Raw genomic sequence first — 16,363 nt, forward strand, 5'->3', positions numbered from 1 at the left:
AAATATATTACTTAATGTAATGATAGTATTACTACTACTAATACAATTATTATTAAAACATTATTTGTTAAGGAATATTTACCAGAAAAAAATATTTACCAGAATTTATTTAGCAGAAAAACTACACAACACAGTATTTCTGAAAAAGAGAAATAAATAAAATAATAATGTAATGTGGTGTTTTGGGTTGTGTTTCTTGTTCATGTTTTCATGTCTTTTATTTTGGAGTTTAGTCATAGTCCCTGTTTGTGTCATGCGTCCCTTGCCCTCATGTATTCATGCCATTGGTTCTCTTGTTCATTTTGTCATGTTCTGATTGGTAGTCTTAGTCATGTGTCTTGTTTCCCATTGGTTTGTTCATGTCATGTGACCCTTCTTGTTTGATATAAGTAGCCATCATGTTCCCATTGTACCTGGTCGTGTATTGATGTTGTAACCTGCTGTCAGTGAGTCTGGTCTGTTTATGCCTCGTCAAGCCTGTTCAAGTCAAATCTGTTCATGCCAAGTCAAGTCTGTTCTAGTCAAGTCTGTTCATGTCAAGTCAAGTCTCGGATGATGTTTGGATCACTGTAAATAAACTGCACATGGGTTCTTCACTACGCTCGCCTTCAGTGGACTGAATTCGTTACAATATTCTTAAATATTCTATTGTTTTTTTGTCATTGGATAATAGTGGTCTGTGAATTTATTTTATCTTGTATGAAGTAATTCATTTACAGATTTAGAATAAAAATATTGTTTTTATTTTGAAGTGAAAGGTTAAAGTGGGACTTTATATTATATAGTTTTTTCCCCTTAATATAATATTAATATAATAATAATAATAATAATTCTTTATTACTTACTATGCATCCATTTTTATGACATTACAAATAAATAAAGAAAATTACTTGCAAATATTAATTCGTCAAATGATGTGACTTTTTAATTACTACAAAGAAAAAGGTGATTAATATATATATATATATATTTTTTTTTTTACAAAATTTTAAATTTGCTGTCATTAATTTTACCCAAAATCTTGATGTTGACAAGCAAGTTAATGTCCCTGTTATTCATCAACAGCTCATGCATCTGACAAGCCCAGATGTAAATGTAAAACGCACACACAAATGAGTAATGAAAGCTGCAGTCTGCTGCGGTAGTGAGCGCTGTGAACAGGAGTGTGTGGTATGAGTGAGTGGGCGGCTGACCTTCGACCTTTCTCCTGTGTTTTCTTGCTGTGATCGAAGAGCGCTGCTTCGTTGAAGGAGACCCGGCGGCCGGTTGTGCCCGTGGAAAGGAAACGCTCTGTCTCCATGTCGTGGGAGCTGGCTGCCGACAGGCAATCTGACTCATCGATGCGAATCGTAATCTCTGTGCGGGGAGAGACAGATTAGACCAGAGGACGTGTTTGTTTTTCGCATGATGCCCTCAGTTGATGTATGTGAGACTGTCACTTAGACTTGACCTTGACACTTTCCCTGAAGCTCTATGTAAATACACATGCAAATGCATTACATCTTTTCATAAATAACTGTAACTGGGAGGTTGACATATGAACATGAACTTTTTTTAGTGAAGTTCTTACCATGCACTGGCTGGGCCTCCTCCACATAGGTGGTATTACTTTTCTCTGTGTCATCGCTAGCCCTGAGGCAAACAATGAACCTTCAATGCAAACACGTAACCAGTCAAATTCAAATTCATGTTCATCTCATTCATAACATGCAGAACTGGGGCATTCTCAAAATATGGTGACAAACAAGTTCCTGGACTTCACTCAAAAAGGAAAATAAATAAATACAAAAAAAAACCCATATTAAAGTCATCGTTCTATATCTTATGAAATGATTTAAAATGGTTTTATTCTATTGTTTCACACAATTTTTTATTGTTTTAATTTTGATTCAAAACCCCTTTATCCCTTTTATATTATATTATGTAAATAATGTTAAAGTATTTTAATTTTGCATTAAAATCCATTGCATTATATTATATTATAAAGTAAATTATAATATATTTAATGTAAAAAGAATGTTTTTTTTATTATTATTGGTGTTGTCAATGCTAAAAGGTTTTGAAGTTTGAAGATGTACTTCCCATTTAAGTTTGGACAAGGAAAAAAAAAACAAGAAATAAAAAAAAATACAATTAAATCAAATTAAATTTAAGAATTTGTGCCTTTTAATCCATGTGTATTAGATTTCAGGTAATATTCTAGTACTGTATACCCTAGTAAACATAACAATATAATATACATTGTTAAAACTTAAATTTACAGTCATTTTCTTTCAAAAAAAAAAAAAAACACTGAGCGAAAATACTGATGATGTCATCGTGCACCACAGATTTGTGTCCAATCAAATGCTGTTTAGAATGAGAATGTCCCTCCCCCAATGCCACTTGCAACCTTGCATGTTTAATTGAGTGTGTTACTTGTCATTTCCTTGTAATTAAACGTGAATTTTACTAGCAATTTCTGAGTGAAAATTGTTTCTCCAACAAATGTAGTAAATCACAGTTCATGGCTTTGATGTAACTGAAACCAATCGAGATGTCCTCCCAAAACGTGATTTTATGGGGTCTTTAAACGTTATGCAAGTGAGAAAGTCACCAGATTTTAAAAATCTCCCAGCTGTGAATGATTGTGAAAAAAATCTCATTCACTTTCACCTGCGTTGACATCTAAATAAATGCCGTATGATAGGCACAATAACAACACCGGCTTTATTACGACAATATACAGTTTCATTCGCCATAAGGCACTGTAAGTAATGAGAAACTGGAAATGAGTTTCCAGTCCTCTAACCACAGTGATCGGTGGCACACTGCGAGTGTGTGTGTGTTTTAGTGGGTGTTGGCTAGAGAGCACTCTCTCCCGCACCAGGAGTGATTTATCGCGGCTGATGGCTGCTATGAGATCTCATTATACTCGTCATTTGTGTGAGCCTGGAGAGCAGGCAGACTCTACACCTCTCAGCAGCCACTGAGAAATACAGCCAGGCTGTGAGGAATGTGCACAGAAAACATTTTCAGGGCTGAGCGTCCTTGGCTTCACTAGAGGAACAGTTTATTCCAGTTGAATCTCTGCGTTACGGTTCTATTTGATGCAGAATTTAGTGTCAAATGCAATCATACGCATCATCTGTCAACATGCAAACCAACATGCAAACATCGCGCTGTAAGCGACAATCATAATGTATATTCTCAATATTCACAGAACGCATTTTCTCATTTTATTGGAGCTATTTTTTAAATTGTACATTTATGTTTTTCATGAAAGGTTTCAAGCTGAAAACTCTTCTAAATGTAAAAACATGTCTTGTGTGAAAGCATTCTAACCTTAACCTCATGCAGTCTTATCATTTGGTGCGACCATCTGTCAGGCAATGAAACCAATTATGGAAATAAAAATAAAAATCCAAAATTGTATTAATATCAATCACTAATACAATATGCTAACATGGATCTTTTTTTATATTTTACAAACATAAAATCATAATAAAAAATAAAAAAAAATAGTCCTGTATAAAGAAAAAAAAATTTTTTCACATAAATGGACTCCTCAAGGACTGCTCTGAAAAGATAAAAAATTTAAACTATGAAAATTAAAAGTATTAAATGAAATATGAAATATTAAATTAAAAACTTAAAAACTTAAAAGATATTAGAAATGTTGCCTTGGCAACTAAATAAACAGTGCAAACTGCAATTATTTTCAGTAAATGAGACTGAAACTGAATTAAAATACAAGAAAATATAGATATTAGATGAAAAACTTAAACATGAAAAACTTTAAAAAAATTATATATGTTGCATTGGCGTACTAAAATTAAAACTTAAAATTACTAATCTAACTTAAGCTAAAATTTAAATGAAAAATGAAGAAATATATATATAAACCTAATTAAAAATATTAATAAATGTTGTTTATTATAATAAATATAAATATCTTATAATAGCTAATAATAAAATAACTGACTATTACTACTACTAACTTAAAATATTATATGAAGGTAATATATTATTTAAATATATAATTTGATCGCACCACATGACATTTTTCGGGACAAAGAACAAAGTGGGAAATGCTATGTTGAAATACTAAAATCCCTAAAATAAACTAAAAAAAATAAAAATCTGATTGGTTGACAGAAATATTCATCCAGAACCAAGTATGTTCAGGGGCCTGTGAATGTATAAGTTGCGCGGGGTAGTTCTTACCATGCATGCCGTCTGTCCCCTTCACAACAGCGGCGACAGACAATCAGAAGGACAGAGAGCAGGACCAGCGTCCCCCCGACAAAGATGGACAAGAGGACCAGCAGGAGGACATAGCCATTCTGTGTCCCTGATGACAGCGGGACGTCCTAGGTAAACACCAGTGAAAGAAACAAACCAGTCACGATGGAAATTCCTTCTCCCGAGTAAAACCGCATGACTTCAATTTTCACATTATATAGGTTTCTCCAATTCTATTGTCCAACTTTTACTGACATAGACATAAACCACAGACATTTTTTTTGCATAAAAGCCCTTTGTTCAAGAGTGGTCCTTCTGGTAATATTACATAAAGCCCAGTATCTGGAGAGAAGGATCTTCAGGTGTGGGGGCTTTTGTGTCTGAGTTGAGATGTTAAGTACAGTGTTCACCACTCCAAAGACAAGTTTAGAAAGATCTTGAGGCGGAGACCTTAAGAGACAAGAATGGAAGAGACAGAAGTTTCCTTCCTCAAAGACATCAAAGCACAAAGCCATACAACACCTCTCGCCCTGCCACCTGCTTAAATGTCATCTTCGTTCATGTCCCCGAAGAGATGTTCAATGGTAAGAATGCTAAATACGAGCATAAGAACAAGGCCTGAATGAGCCTTTGAAACATCTTACAATTACTCTTACATTATACAGTGTTTCAATTGGCGGAGCAGAACATCCTAATTACCAGCCATTGTTCAGGTGAAGATCTGGATAGAGTTTATTCAGATCAGGTCTATTACTTTGTTAATGAAAGAGTTTGGAAGACTGATTTCTCTTCATTAAACTATAAATGGCAGAAAGCTATTTATCACTGAGTCCGCCATTATCCTAGCTTGGCAAGAGCGAAGGATGTTCTCAGTGGAGAAACTGGGAACTGTTTCATGGACAGTAGCATCATCGTGGAGGTCTCAAGAATAGTCTGGCTAACTTGTTTTCACAAGGGACAGCAAAATGGACAAAACGATGTTTCACACTTTTAAAAGTTTACGTTCTGAACTTTTTATTCTGTAGTTCTTCAGAAAACCATTGCAGTTCTGGTGCTTTAAGGATCCCAGAATTTGTAAACTGATAATGCAACATCAATAGTATTTTAATTTCCAAAAAAAAAAAAACATTGAAACTCCATACAAATCCAACAAAATGCTTTCTAAAAATGTGTAATATCTAAATTACCTGCTTTTATTCAAGTCAGAAAACATTATTCAAAATGACTGAACCAACAAGGCTACATTGGGATACCCCCCCAAAAAATGTATTCAAAATAAACATGAAACAGCAGTCTAGGGTTAATTTTATGGTCAATCAGGCAGAAATGTTTTGAAGCAAAATAAAGTGCATCCATCAAAAAAGTACTCTTGTGAACATGTGTACGACAGTAAGCGGAAGCTAGAGATTACTGTTTATAAAGTATTTAATATGGATACTTTTCTTACACAAATCCATCAATTCACTTCAGAAGGCCTTTATTCACCCCCTGGAGCCATGTAGAGCACTTTTACATGATGGATGGATGCACTTTTTTGGGCTTCAAAATCTCAGTTCACTGCCATTATAAAACTCGGAAGAGCCAGGACATTTTTTAATATAACTCTGATTGTATTCGTCTGAAAGAAGAAAGTCATGCACACCTAGGATGGCTTGAGGGTGAGTAAACAATGTGGTAATTTAAATTTTTGGGTGAACTATCCCATTAAAGAGATAGTTCACCCAAAAATTACAATTCTGTCAAATGATGCACTAAATTCCAGTGAGAAAAAAAATCAGTTTTGACCTTAAATTTTGACCTTTAACCAAAAATGATCCTAGAGTAGTATGTAAAATTTGTTTGGCTAAAATATAGAGAGATTATTTTCGGTTCAGGGTTTCGGCTAAATTAAATTTAGAATTTCGTTTCTGTAAAAAAATATTTGGTGTATCATTAATTCTGTCATCATTTACTTACCCTCTGTTGTTCCAAAAGCTGTATGACTTTCTTAAGTTTTCAACAACAATTTTGTCAGCTGATTCAATGAAAAGGTCTGGCTCAAAGGAATGATTCATGTACAGATCCGCCATCACTACTTCTTTCTGTTCCTCAAACAAAGCTACAATATGAGTTCAGAAGACTCAAAATATAGAGCATGAGTCATGTTGATCACATTTATGATAATTCTATGGTGCTAATGAATCTTTTTTGAAGATTGAAAGGTTCATTCCCAATTCACTGTAATGGCATGGAAAAGAGCAGCCAGGACGTTCTTCAAAATTTTTCCTTTTTTGAAGTCAGTCAGTCAGACAGGTTTAGAACAACATGAAGGTGAGTAAATAAATAATACACTTTTAGGTAAACTATATATTTATGAAGTCCAGAATCCCAGAGGATCCTGGAATTAGTCACTATTCCTGAATAAACGTCTTTTTTTTAACCTAATGATGCTGCTTATGCCGGTAATTGAAGCTCCTGACAGTAACTCTGGTTTGTGATGCTCCATCACATCGTCTGACTGCGTGATGGATTCGGTCTGACTCAAAGTTCTCTTGCAAGGGCTAATTTGCTTAGATCCTGCGGTGGATCCAATTACGAGGGACGCAGAACAGGATATTTTCAATTTGCATGACTGGAGATAGCGCTGCAAAGAGAGGGAATGGGCGTAATGAAAGTAACGTAATGACAGGAAGGAGAAGCACAAGTACTTACGGTGGGGTAAGTTGTGTTCTGGTTTGTCCATATGGCAGACTCATTGCTCATGGTCCAAGCCAGAGAGAGTGTCCCCCCTGAGGAAGACATTACAGGAAGTCAGGCAGCTGCTTTGAAGCCAGTTATGGCACTAAAGAAGGATTTGAATTCTCCTTCACAAGGAAAATAAAACAAATGCATCCCTGGACTGACAGCTTCCTTAAATACTCAGCTTTTAAACAAAAATATAGTTCCCAATCTCCTTCTAAATATATCTGAATGCAACTCTTGTACATACAAACACATACTTACATAATTCTGTGACAAAATGTCACCCTTTCTCCCCAAAAATCCCTTTTCATTTCCTCTTTTATCCAGTGGCTGAGGCCCGGCAGCATATGCTCCCCTTAATACCATCAACACCACAGCTTTCTGCATAAACCGCAAAAAAAAACCTCTCTTTGACTCCTGCACTCACCTCCCAAGCAGTCCTCGTTTCTTTAATGCTGCGATGCTGCCTTTTCTCCCATTATCTGAAGGCAGCGTGTGTTTGTGTGCAAGAGATGCAGAGATAGCAGCGTGTTTGAAGGGTCGGACTGCAAAGCTTTCAGCTCCTGCTGCATACTCATCCTGCTTCTGCCCACCTACCTGTTTTCATAGCTTCTCTCTCTCTTTCTCCATCTCAAGGTCTTTAGCATTCCTGATTTCATTTAAGCTGTTTTTTGTGTGTGTGTGTGTTTCGAATGCATGATGCTGTTGTAGTGTTCACAGAGATGCCTAATGTACTGCATTATTAGGTATAGTTATTAAAACAAATCAACAGAGACCCGTTTGAACCGTTCCGGACTGTTCTTTCAGATTTAATGGCATTGCCAGATTTCCCTTTTTAATTACTTTGTCACTGTCAATGCACTTGTGATTTATTTAGTTTTCACCAATTCTCTTTGTAATTAAATATTTTTGCTTGATGATACACTGCGAAAAAAGTGAAAACGTGCAAAATGCACATTAAAGACAACCTTTGTTGGTGTAGCCTAAGTAGTTAAGTTGATTCGGTTATATTTTGAATTAAAACTAGTTAGTTTGAGTTCTCATTTTAGGTTACCGGAAGAAATATATTTTACAGTCCCTAACAATCCACTAACTATCATGAACGTTATGCAACATATGCTCTTGGCAGACTCTGTGGAGGTGTAGTACATTCAAAAATCTCTCTGTAAGCATTTCTTATATATTATTTATAGAACCTTTAATAAATGATTTACATTTTAACATTAATTCCTGAGACTAACTATAGTATCTTCATGTTTAATTAATTACATGTTTGTTTAATCACTAGTAAGTAATACAATACCAACAATTATCTTTTTTTTTTTTTAGAATCACTACTGATTATCCAACCAATTTCATTTTATTTCAGTTGGAAATTTTTTTATTTTTTTGTTCAAATATATAATTCATTCAGACGAGTACTCAAAGTTGTACTCAAATTTATTGGTATTTATTCCATTTTGACTAATATTCATTAGGGACCAGTATTTATTTTAGTTACTTGTAACTACTGGGATTCTTAGTTAACTAAAACTAAAACCATACAAAGAAAAAAAGGGGGAATTTCTCTTGAAATAAAATACATTCTAACTGAACTCAAATAAATTATAGAATAATCCTTCAATTAAATTCTATTTAATTTCAGCTAGTTGCCAAGGCTACATTTTTCATTTGCATGTAGTTTAAGCTATTGTACTAAAATGACTAAAAATAAATAAATAAATAAAAATGATTAACAATTACAAAAACACAATGACTAAAACTTTAACTAAAATCAAAATGAAAGCAGATCATATAAATACAAAAAAAACTAATTCAAAATATTATTAAAAACTATAATTGTATCTCAATGATAAAATAACACTGTAACTGTTTAAAAAGTTAGTTCTTCAGTTTTACTACTAATCGAGCAGATATTAGTATCTTTTAGACACTAGTACTATTTTTTAATTATTGTTATCAATTAACATTTTTAATCGTAACCTACATGGTAATATTTAAAGTATAACTATAAAAGTAGCTATTCTGCATGGTCATTTAATATGACATAAAGAAATCTACTGTAACTAGATTAAAAAATGTATTTCTTGTAACAATCGTGATAAACAATAGTCTCATAAATTCTAAATTCTAAAGCTGGAGTACTAGATATTGAGATAAGCATTAGGATTAAATGAATAGTTACTAATGATTGATTAGTCAGTATTGGACCACTCACTAGTCATTTAAAAAGCATTAGTAATATAAAAATAGATACTAGTTATTCTTCATGAATAAATTTAAATAACAGCGATGTGAGCATCAACAGGCAGTACAAACTCATATTTAAATCTCATTCCCAATCGTTAATGCTATATCTGATCGATAACCATGTCTGTTTTCCGCATTTTAGACTCCCATCATTTCCAAGAATAAAGCACGATGTCACTGTAAAACCGAGACGCTCGTCACGGAAACAAAAGCAGCGTGAATAAATGACAAGCCGACAAAACTCACCTAACTATAATTCACGTGCTCCATGAGACAAAACGCTCGCAAACGATTCTCCGATCTTCTCTGGGATTCGGGCTTTTAAATCTGGTTGTATTTATGAATGAAGTGCCCCGTTAAACACACCCACTCTCCCGGCGCCCAGTGAGGAGCGCAGGCCGTGAGGTGCAGCGTTCCTGAAATCACAAGTGTCTGTCTGTCAAGCGCTCGTCCTGTCCTCGTGTTATGGAAATGAGGTGATCCCCCATTTGGGTCCCCAGGAACGGGCATCCCCAGGCGGTCCGGGCTCACTGCAGTTTTGGTTAACGAATATATCGTGCTGAATAAACGAGCGCAATAACACTGAGGTGGGTCATTATTCATTGCTCACTTTGAGCTTGAACAAATATGAGTCAATTCAATTCGTGCGATGAATGTTAAATTGGTATTTACTGAGCGCCCCCTCCTGGTCGTACGCCCTTATAGTCATTTTTTAGTGAATATGTTCAGTGAATATTTCTATCATCAAGTTTATTTTTGAAACAGACTACAATAAAAAACGACATGAATGTGAATATTATTGACAAGGAACAAATATACAGCCTGGTTCACTCCACACAAGGCCATTTTGTGACAACGTGCCCCAAAGGCCTTTAAAAGCTATTTAATGGCTTAAGAGCCAGTTGAAAATCATGAAACATACATGCATATAAACAGGAATTTTGACAATTATCTTTTTGTTCTCCTCGTTTTCCTTACACATCTTCTCTTATTTGGTCGTATACACTATTCACTGATAAGTGCACTAATGTTTTTGAAAAACTTTGTTGTGGTGGAAATGACGTCACTAACTGAGAATTGTTGGGTGAGAAGTTGATAGACGTAGGAAGTGTCTTACAAAATACTTCATCGAATTTATCCTGCTAAGCATGTTTTGGAAAGATTTAAGCTTAATATTTCGTATACCTGTGAATTTTGTGGTCAAGAAAAAGAAACTATTTTGCATCTTTTTTTTCATTGTATTTACTCGAGATTATTTTGGAAGGATTTGGAATTCTATATTAACAGAAAAATTGGGTGGGCTCTACGGGGCTGAGGAAGGTGAGTGCAGAGCGCTGACACCAGTCTCTTACAGGTTACTTTCACTCTGTTCAAATGACCGAATGCATTCATAATATATCCACCGTTATTTAAAACAGCCGCATAAGTAGGCCTACTAAAGAATAGCTACCGGTCTCAAATAACATTTGTTCTTCATCATGACTGCCCTCTGTTGGACCTTTCCAGGTTTGTTGCGGACCCGCAGCGCTCTGGGACGTCACGTGCGCTCTCTGAATGAACTGAACAACATTGGTACAGTGTAGCAATACGATTATAAGGAATGCTCTTTGTTCTGTGTCCCTACCTGCAGCAAGATTTTTTTGGTCTTCTTTATTTGATAATATCTCTTGGGTTAAAGCATGGAAACTGCCAAATAAGTTTTGTATCAATAACAAAATTAAGGAAGTGTCTTACAAAATACTTCATCGAATTTATCCTGCTAAGCATGTTTTGGAAAGATTTAAGCTTAATATTTCGTATACCTGTGAATTTTGTGGTCAAGAAAAAGAAACTATTTTGCATATTTTTTTTCATTGTATTTACTCGAGATTATTTTGGAAGGATTTGGAATTCTATATTAACAGGAAAATAGAGTGTATGATAGAAATTAGTATATTTGATGTACTTTTTTATACAGAAAACGAAAATTTGAATTGTAAAGAACAACATATTATACATTTGTTTATTTTGTTAGGAAAATTCCATATACATAAGAAGAAGTGGGCTCAATGTAAACCAAATTTTGCACATTTTATAAATGACTTTAAATTATATGTAAATCTCTTAGAACAAACAAAAAACAAAAAAGCACTGAAAACATGTAATGCTCTGAAAGCATTGAACTTTATGTAATTTTCTTCCCTTTTTTTGCTTTTTTTTCTCTGGCAGCTAATAATGTTAATTTGATCATGTGAATATGTAATACCTCATGTTCTTGTGGCATTGAATTAATAAAGCATAAAAAAAATAAAAATTTTAAAAAAAGTTGATAGACGTTGCATTAACGCACATGAGGAAGACTTGTCTCATTTGTTTTATAAATGCGATTTGTCTTTTAGATTTTGGTCTGATGTTAGTGCCTTTTTATTTGTTCAAAGAAATGTTAATTGCATGCTCTCTTTAAAAGATGTTTGACACTAATTCACACAAAAGCAGAATGATTATTTATTTTTTATTTTTTTATTTATTTAGTCATTTAGCAGACGCTTTTATCCAAAGCGACTTACAAATTATGTCGTTAACGTTGACATTTTGCAAGATAAGGCTATTACATTCATAAACACAAATTTGCGAAATGCATACCAAAATGTAATTTATTTTTTATTAGAAATGGAATCTTTGAAAGAGTCTAATTCAAATTAATAACAAAAAGAATGACATACTGTTAGATTTCATGGAGGAATTTGTTTCTTGTATAGTTCCCCCACTGTAGATAATTGGAACTATTGTTTAGTAGTTTATATGTATGTTTTTATTATTATTATTATTATTATTATTAGCCCTATTATTATTAGGCTATTATTATTATTACTTTATTTTATTTATGTAACCTATTTATTTTCTCTCTACTCTTAAATGCTGTCTTACAGATTAAGATTGTTCTTCTTTCTTGTGTATGTGGACTTAATTGTTCAAATTTATTGTAATGTTCAAACATTTCTTCAATAAAATAAGGTTGATAGACATCAATATATTCTCAGGTGTTTTATTCAGTTATTTCCTCTGATTATTAATTATTAATGTTTCCGTTTATTTATTGAATTAAGTTTGTAAATTATAGTTATAATTTTATTTTATGTAATATTTATTTATTTATTGCTCTTCTGTTAATGCTCTTTAATGTTCTCCTAAAGATAGATTCGTACAGTATCATTTTTGTTTCTTGAATAAAAAAAACAACAACAGCACATCATTCGTAAAACAAATCTATATAAAAATGGCATGACAAATGTTGAAAAACTTTAATAATTATGTGAATAAATAATACCCTTCGCATTTAAAAAAAAATCATTCGTCATTTTTACACAATAAATGTTAAAATTATGTTAATTTCCCTCCTTGTTTAATCATCATAACACTTGTAATAATACGTGTAATAATAATAATTAACATTTTAATGTTTATTTTAATGTGTAATCTAAATCTGGGATAAGGCTAAAACAAATCTATATATAAATGGCATGACAAATGTTGAAAAATATATATTTATATATATATGTGAATTAATTACACCCTCCGCATTAAGTTAGAAAATGTTAAGAGATAGAGGAAATGTTTCTGATCCAAGCTACCTGATGATGGCAGTAATGCACTGTTAAGTGCGGTTGCCAGTAAAAGAAAGAAGAAGAAGAAGAAGAAGAAGGAAAATAACTACATGTCCCATCAGCCCCACAGTCCTCGCAAGGCCTGACGGGAAAGGTCGCCCGTGCCCTTGTCCTATCAGCCGCGCACTGTCTGTCTGTCAGGGTGGACTGGGAAGCCGAGGCTCTGCATTACCGTGCTGTAAACGTTGGGTCGCTACTACGTGGTAAAAATGATGGCAGCGAGGTTTCTCCTTCGTCGCGCGGTGCCCGCGCTGAGACACGCGCGCTGTTATGCCGACGCGCCCGCCGCTCAGATGTCCTTCACTTTCGCATCGCCGACGCAGGTACCGACGCTCCGGGCTCAGGCCTACACACACTCCGCTAACACGCGAGTGCTAAACATGGACACCGGCTACGATTATTTGAGTAACGTTATAAGTTCTGAATATCTCGATATACTTTCATGTTGTCATGGAGATCCTCGTTATTCTAGTTGCAGTTTAATTCGTTTGTACTCGTGCATGCTGAGCGTGCTACTTTCATGGCTAAACTCGTCAATATATAAAGATATTGTGGTGTAGATTAATAATTTTGCATCTGAAGCGAACGCATTTAATGTAACATTGTAAAATTTTGACGCCATAAAAATAAATAAGATTTAGTTTTTGGTTTGTAAAACATGGACCAAAGTTTGAATGACTTTAGCAGACTGTTAGCATTGCTACCGATCACCTTGACTTGTTTTTTTTTTTGTTTTGTTTTTTTACACATTGATCTGACATGTTTTCACACTCATGCAAAACCTGCAAATATTTAAGGGTATTTTGAAATTATTATTATATTTAAATAGTTAATCAGCGACAGAAAATCATTTTTGTTGTTTTTATTTAATATAATTATTTAATATTATTTTGATTTTCAGGAGCATTTTTGTTTTATTTTTTGAAATGTTTTTCTAATTAAAAAATAAAATAAAAAGCATGTGTTGTGTGATTAGTACAAAACAACTACAATACAATTTGTCAGAATGATGGGTACTTAATAGAATCTTATAAAATAGAAACGGTTGTAAATTTAAATTTTATAAAAAATAAATGATTTGACAATCTGTACAGTTGGATGCTAATTTTAAAATCAGATCAATATCAAATGTCAGAGTAATTAATGTATGTAAATAATGCACAAATATCATTAAAAAAAACAATCAAACAGAACATAAGGAATACAGAACAAATCTGACAGCTGTACTTTGTTACTATGTTTTAGTATTAAACACATCCCCAGGATATAAAATATCTAATGTTAGAATCACCATATTGTATTTTTGGTGCCCCCACATTTAAAATTTCTGGAGCTTTTTTGTCATGCATTTTTCTCTAAGCATTGGTAAATTTAAAAATATAATTAATATAATTTTTTTGTTTTCTACTTGTTGTGAATGCAATCTTACAATATCAAAAAATGATTTGTAACGTCCTTATTTAGTATCACAACTGATCACTGTCCTGTGATTGCTGTCGTTATTCAGATGGGATTGGAACCCTGTGTTTAGCAGAACTTTTTTTTCTTTTTTAAAGAAATGTTCCCAATTGATCAGGTGCTTTGTATTTAATAATTGTAATTTCTATTTTTTCATCATCTTTTCTAAGTGCACTGTCACTGTAATAAGTCTCCCTAGAGTGACCTGAGGTTAAATGTCTTGTTCAAGGGCACAGCGGTCATAGTTAATGCATTGAGCTTCGTTGTCCCTTTGGGCAGTTCAATCTTTTAATAGTTTGGTTGCCAGCTTTCATATTTAACATCAAAAACTGTGTTCATCTGGTGCAGTGAAGCTTATGTATTTTGCAGGTGTTCTTCAAGGAAGCCAGCGTAAAACAGATTGATGTCCCAACACTGACAGGTGCTTTTGGTATCCTCCCAGCCCACGTCCCCACACTGCAGGTGCTCCGGCCCGGCGTAGTCACCGTCTTCAATGACGATGGTTCCTCTACTAAGTATTTCGGTGAGTTCTCTAGTGCTGTTATACCAACCATTAAAATGCTCAATAATGGGCACCCACTTCTTTTGGCCTTGGTTCCATTCATTTTCCCTATAGGGATTTCAGAAAATTCCAAACCAACAAGATCTGAGATGAACTGCAGTATTTGATATGAAGCAAAAAGAACCTACTTGCCATGAAAATAGCCAAGGAAGCTGGTAAAACACCAAAAAATGACAGACTTTCCATGAGGATAATTTCAGCATTATGGGTCGTGTAGGATTATTCTTCCTTCAGGATTATGCATAGTGTAGTTATCCATTAAGCAAATTTATGGTGCTTGTTAATTTAGTTCTTTAAGTGAAAAATAGTTTTCACTAGTCTTTATCATTTTTAACCGTGGAGCAAAGGGTAGATATAATTTCATGTAGATTTTATCTTTCTGTACATCTTTCTGTAATTGATGTTTATGCATTTGGCTGACGCTTTTATCCAAAGCGACTTACATTGCATTTTATTAGTTCATGCATTCCCTGGTAATTTGACCCATGACTTTGGTGTTGCTAGTGCCATGCTTAAAGTTTATTTATCATTTACTGTTTAAATGTTTATTAACTTACTTATTTTTAAAATGATTTGAACCTCTTCTCAAACTCTGACATGGAATCAAACAACCAAATTAATCAAATAATTTGTTAAAAATTAGCTAAAAAGGATATATTTAAAGTAGGGCTGGGCAAGTTAACGCGTTATCGTTATTAAGTGATTAACGCCGACAATTATTTTATCGCGCATTAATGCATTTTTTTTTTTAATTATGAAAGTCCGTTGCTCACTGGCTCTGAATACACATACAGACAAACCATGGTCACAGGAGGGGTGGGATGTTGATCAGTACTGGCTAGGAATGGGTGTCACCACTCGTCTCAACCAATGAGAGCATTTGGGGTGGGCCTAAGACTGCAGCAGCGCTCACATGAACGCTCCCGATAAAATTATTTAGGCTAAGCATCAACATTCACAAACCACTGTTCACTGTTATTTTTAACAGAAAAGAATGCAACGTGCTCGTAATCACGACTTCATAAGTGGGAAATAGGAAGCTTCCGATAGCACATGAAGACAGAGAAGCGCTCTCGCTCAGCACAGTGGAGTGCATCGTTTTGTTAACTTTGTGGTTTATTATTTTGAGTCGTCTGGGACGCGGTAACACACGGCCCTCTCACAATATATTGCTTTACAGATCTATCACTTTTGCCGCTCAGAAATGTTCACACAATCATGCTGCACGTATCAGAAGTTCAGCGCTCTGACACTACATGCGTGCCGCGCCCGAGCCCAACTGAACCGCGCTCTCGCCCACCTCTTCCAACCGAGCCAGGGCCGGCTAAACGAACCGCGGCGGAGTGCAACACGGAGCGATCACATTAGTCAAATGAACCTGGTTTTGGGGGTCAAACGCGCTCGGGCGCGGTTAAGATTGCCTAGTTCAAATCAATTCAAGTTTATTTTGTATAGTGCTTTTCACGATGCAAATCGTTGCAAAGCAGCTTTACAGAAAATTAAA

General features: G+C 34.4%; 2 protein-coding genes and 1 long non-coding RNA gene across 3 annotated transcripts in view; 1 reads left to right on the top strand and 2 right to left on the bottom strand.

Moving 5' to 3' along the window:
• The window catches only part of LOC107719602 (voltage-dependent calcium channel beta subunit-associated regulatory protein-like), a 24,173-nt gene extending 14,382 nt beyond the window's left edge, over nucleotides 1–9,791 (bottom strand). The window contains exons 1-5 of the mRNA XM_016527076.1: nucleotides 9,447–9,791; nucleotides 6,916–6,992; nucleotides 4,207–4,352; nucleotides 1,571–1,650; nucleotides 1,138–1,356 (exon numbers count right to left, since the gene is read on the bottom strand). Of these exons, the coding sequence (XP_016382562.1) occupies nucleotides 1,138–1,356; nucleotides 1,571–1,650; nucleotides 4,207–4,352; nucleotides 6,916–6,992; nucleotides 9,447–9,465 (541 nt within the window). The 5' untranslated portion in view covers nucleotides 9,466–9,791. The remainder of the gene's footprint in view (nucleotides 1–1,137; nucleotides 1,357–1,570; nucleotides 1,651–4,206; nucleotides 4,353–6,915; nucleotides 6,993–9,446) is intronic.
• A 3,116-nt stretch (nucleotides 9,792–12,907) lies between these two features.
• Nucleotides 12,908–16,363, top strand: part of LOC107719603 (ATP synthase subunit delta, mitochondrial-like) — a 6,408-nt gene continuing 2,952 nt past the window's right edge. The window contains exons 1-2 of the mRNA XM_016527077.1: nucleotides 12,908–13,162; nucleotides 14,667–14,820. Coding sequence (XP_016382563.1) covers nucleotides 13,049–13,162; nucleotides 14,667–14,820 — 268 coding nt within the window. The 5' untranslated portion in view covers nucleotides 12,908–13,048. The remainder of the gene's footprint in view (nucleotides 13,163–14,666; nucleotides 14,821–16,363) is intronic.
• Nucleotides 14,815–15,232, bottom strand: LOC107719604 (uncharacterized). Its single transcript, XR_001637533.1, has 3 exons — nucleotides 15,039–15,232; nucleotides 14,939–14,943; nucleotides 14,815–14,858 (listed from the first exon to the last, which is right to left on the bottom strand). It is a non-coding gene; the product is annotated as an uncharacterized LOC107719604 (long non-coding RNA).

Source organism: Sinocyclocheilus rhinocerous, unplaced genomic scaffold, assembly GCF_001515625.1.
Source record: "Sinocyclocheilus rhinocerous isolate Xijiao unplaced genomic scaffold, SAMN03320098_v1.1 scaffold1294, whole genome shotgun sequence".
Classification (NCBI taxonomy): domain Eukaryota; kingdom Metazoa; phylum Chordata; class Actinopteri; order Cypriniformes; family Cyprinidae; genus Sinocyclocheilus; species Sinocyclocheilus rhinocerous.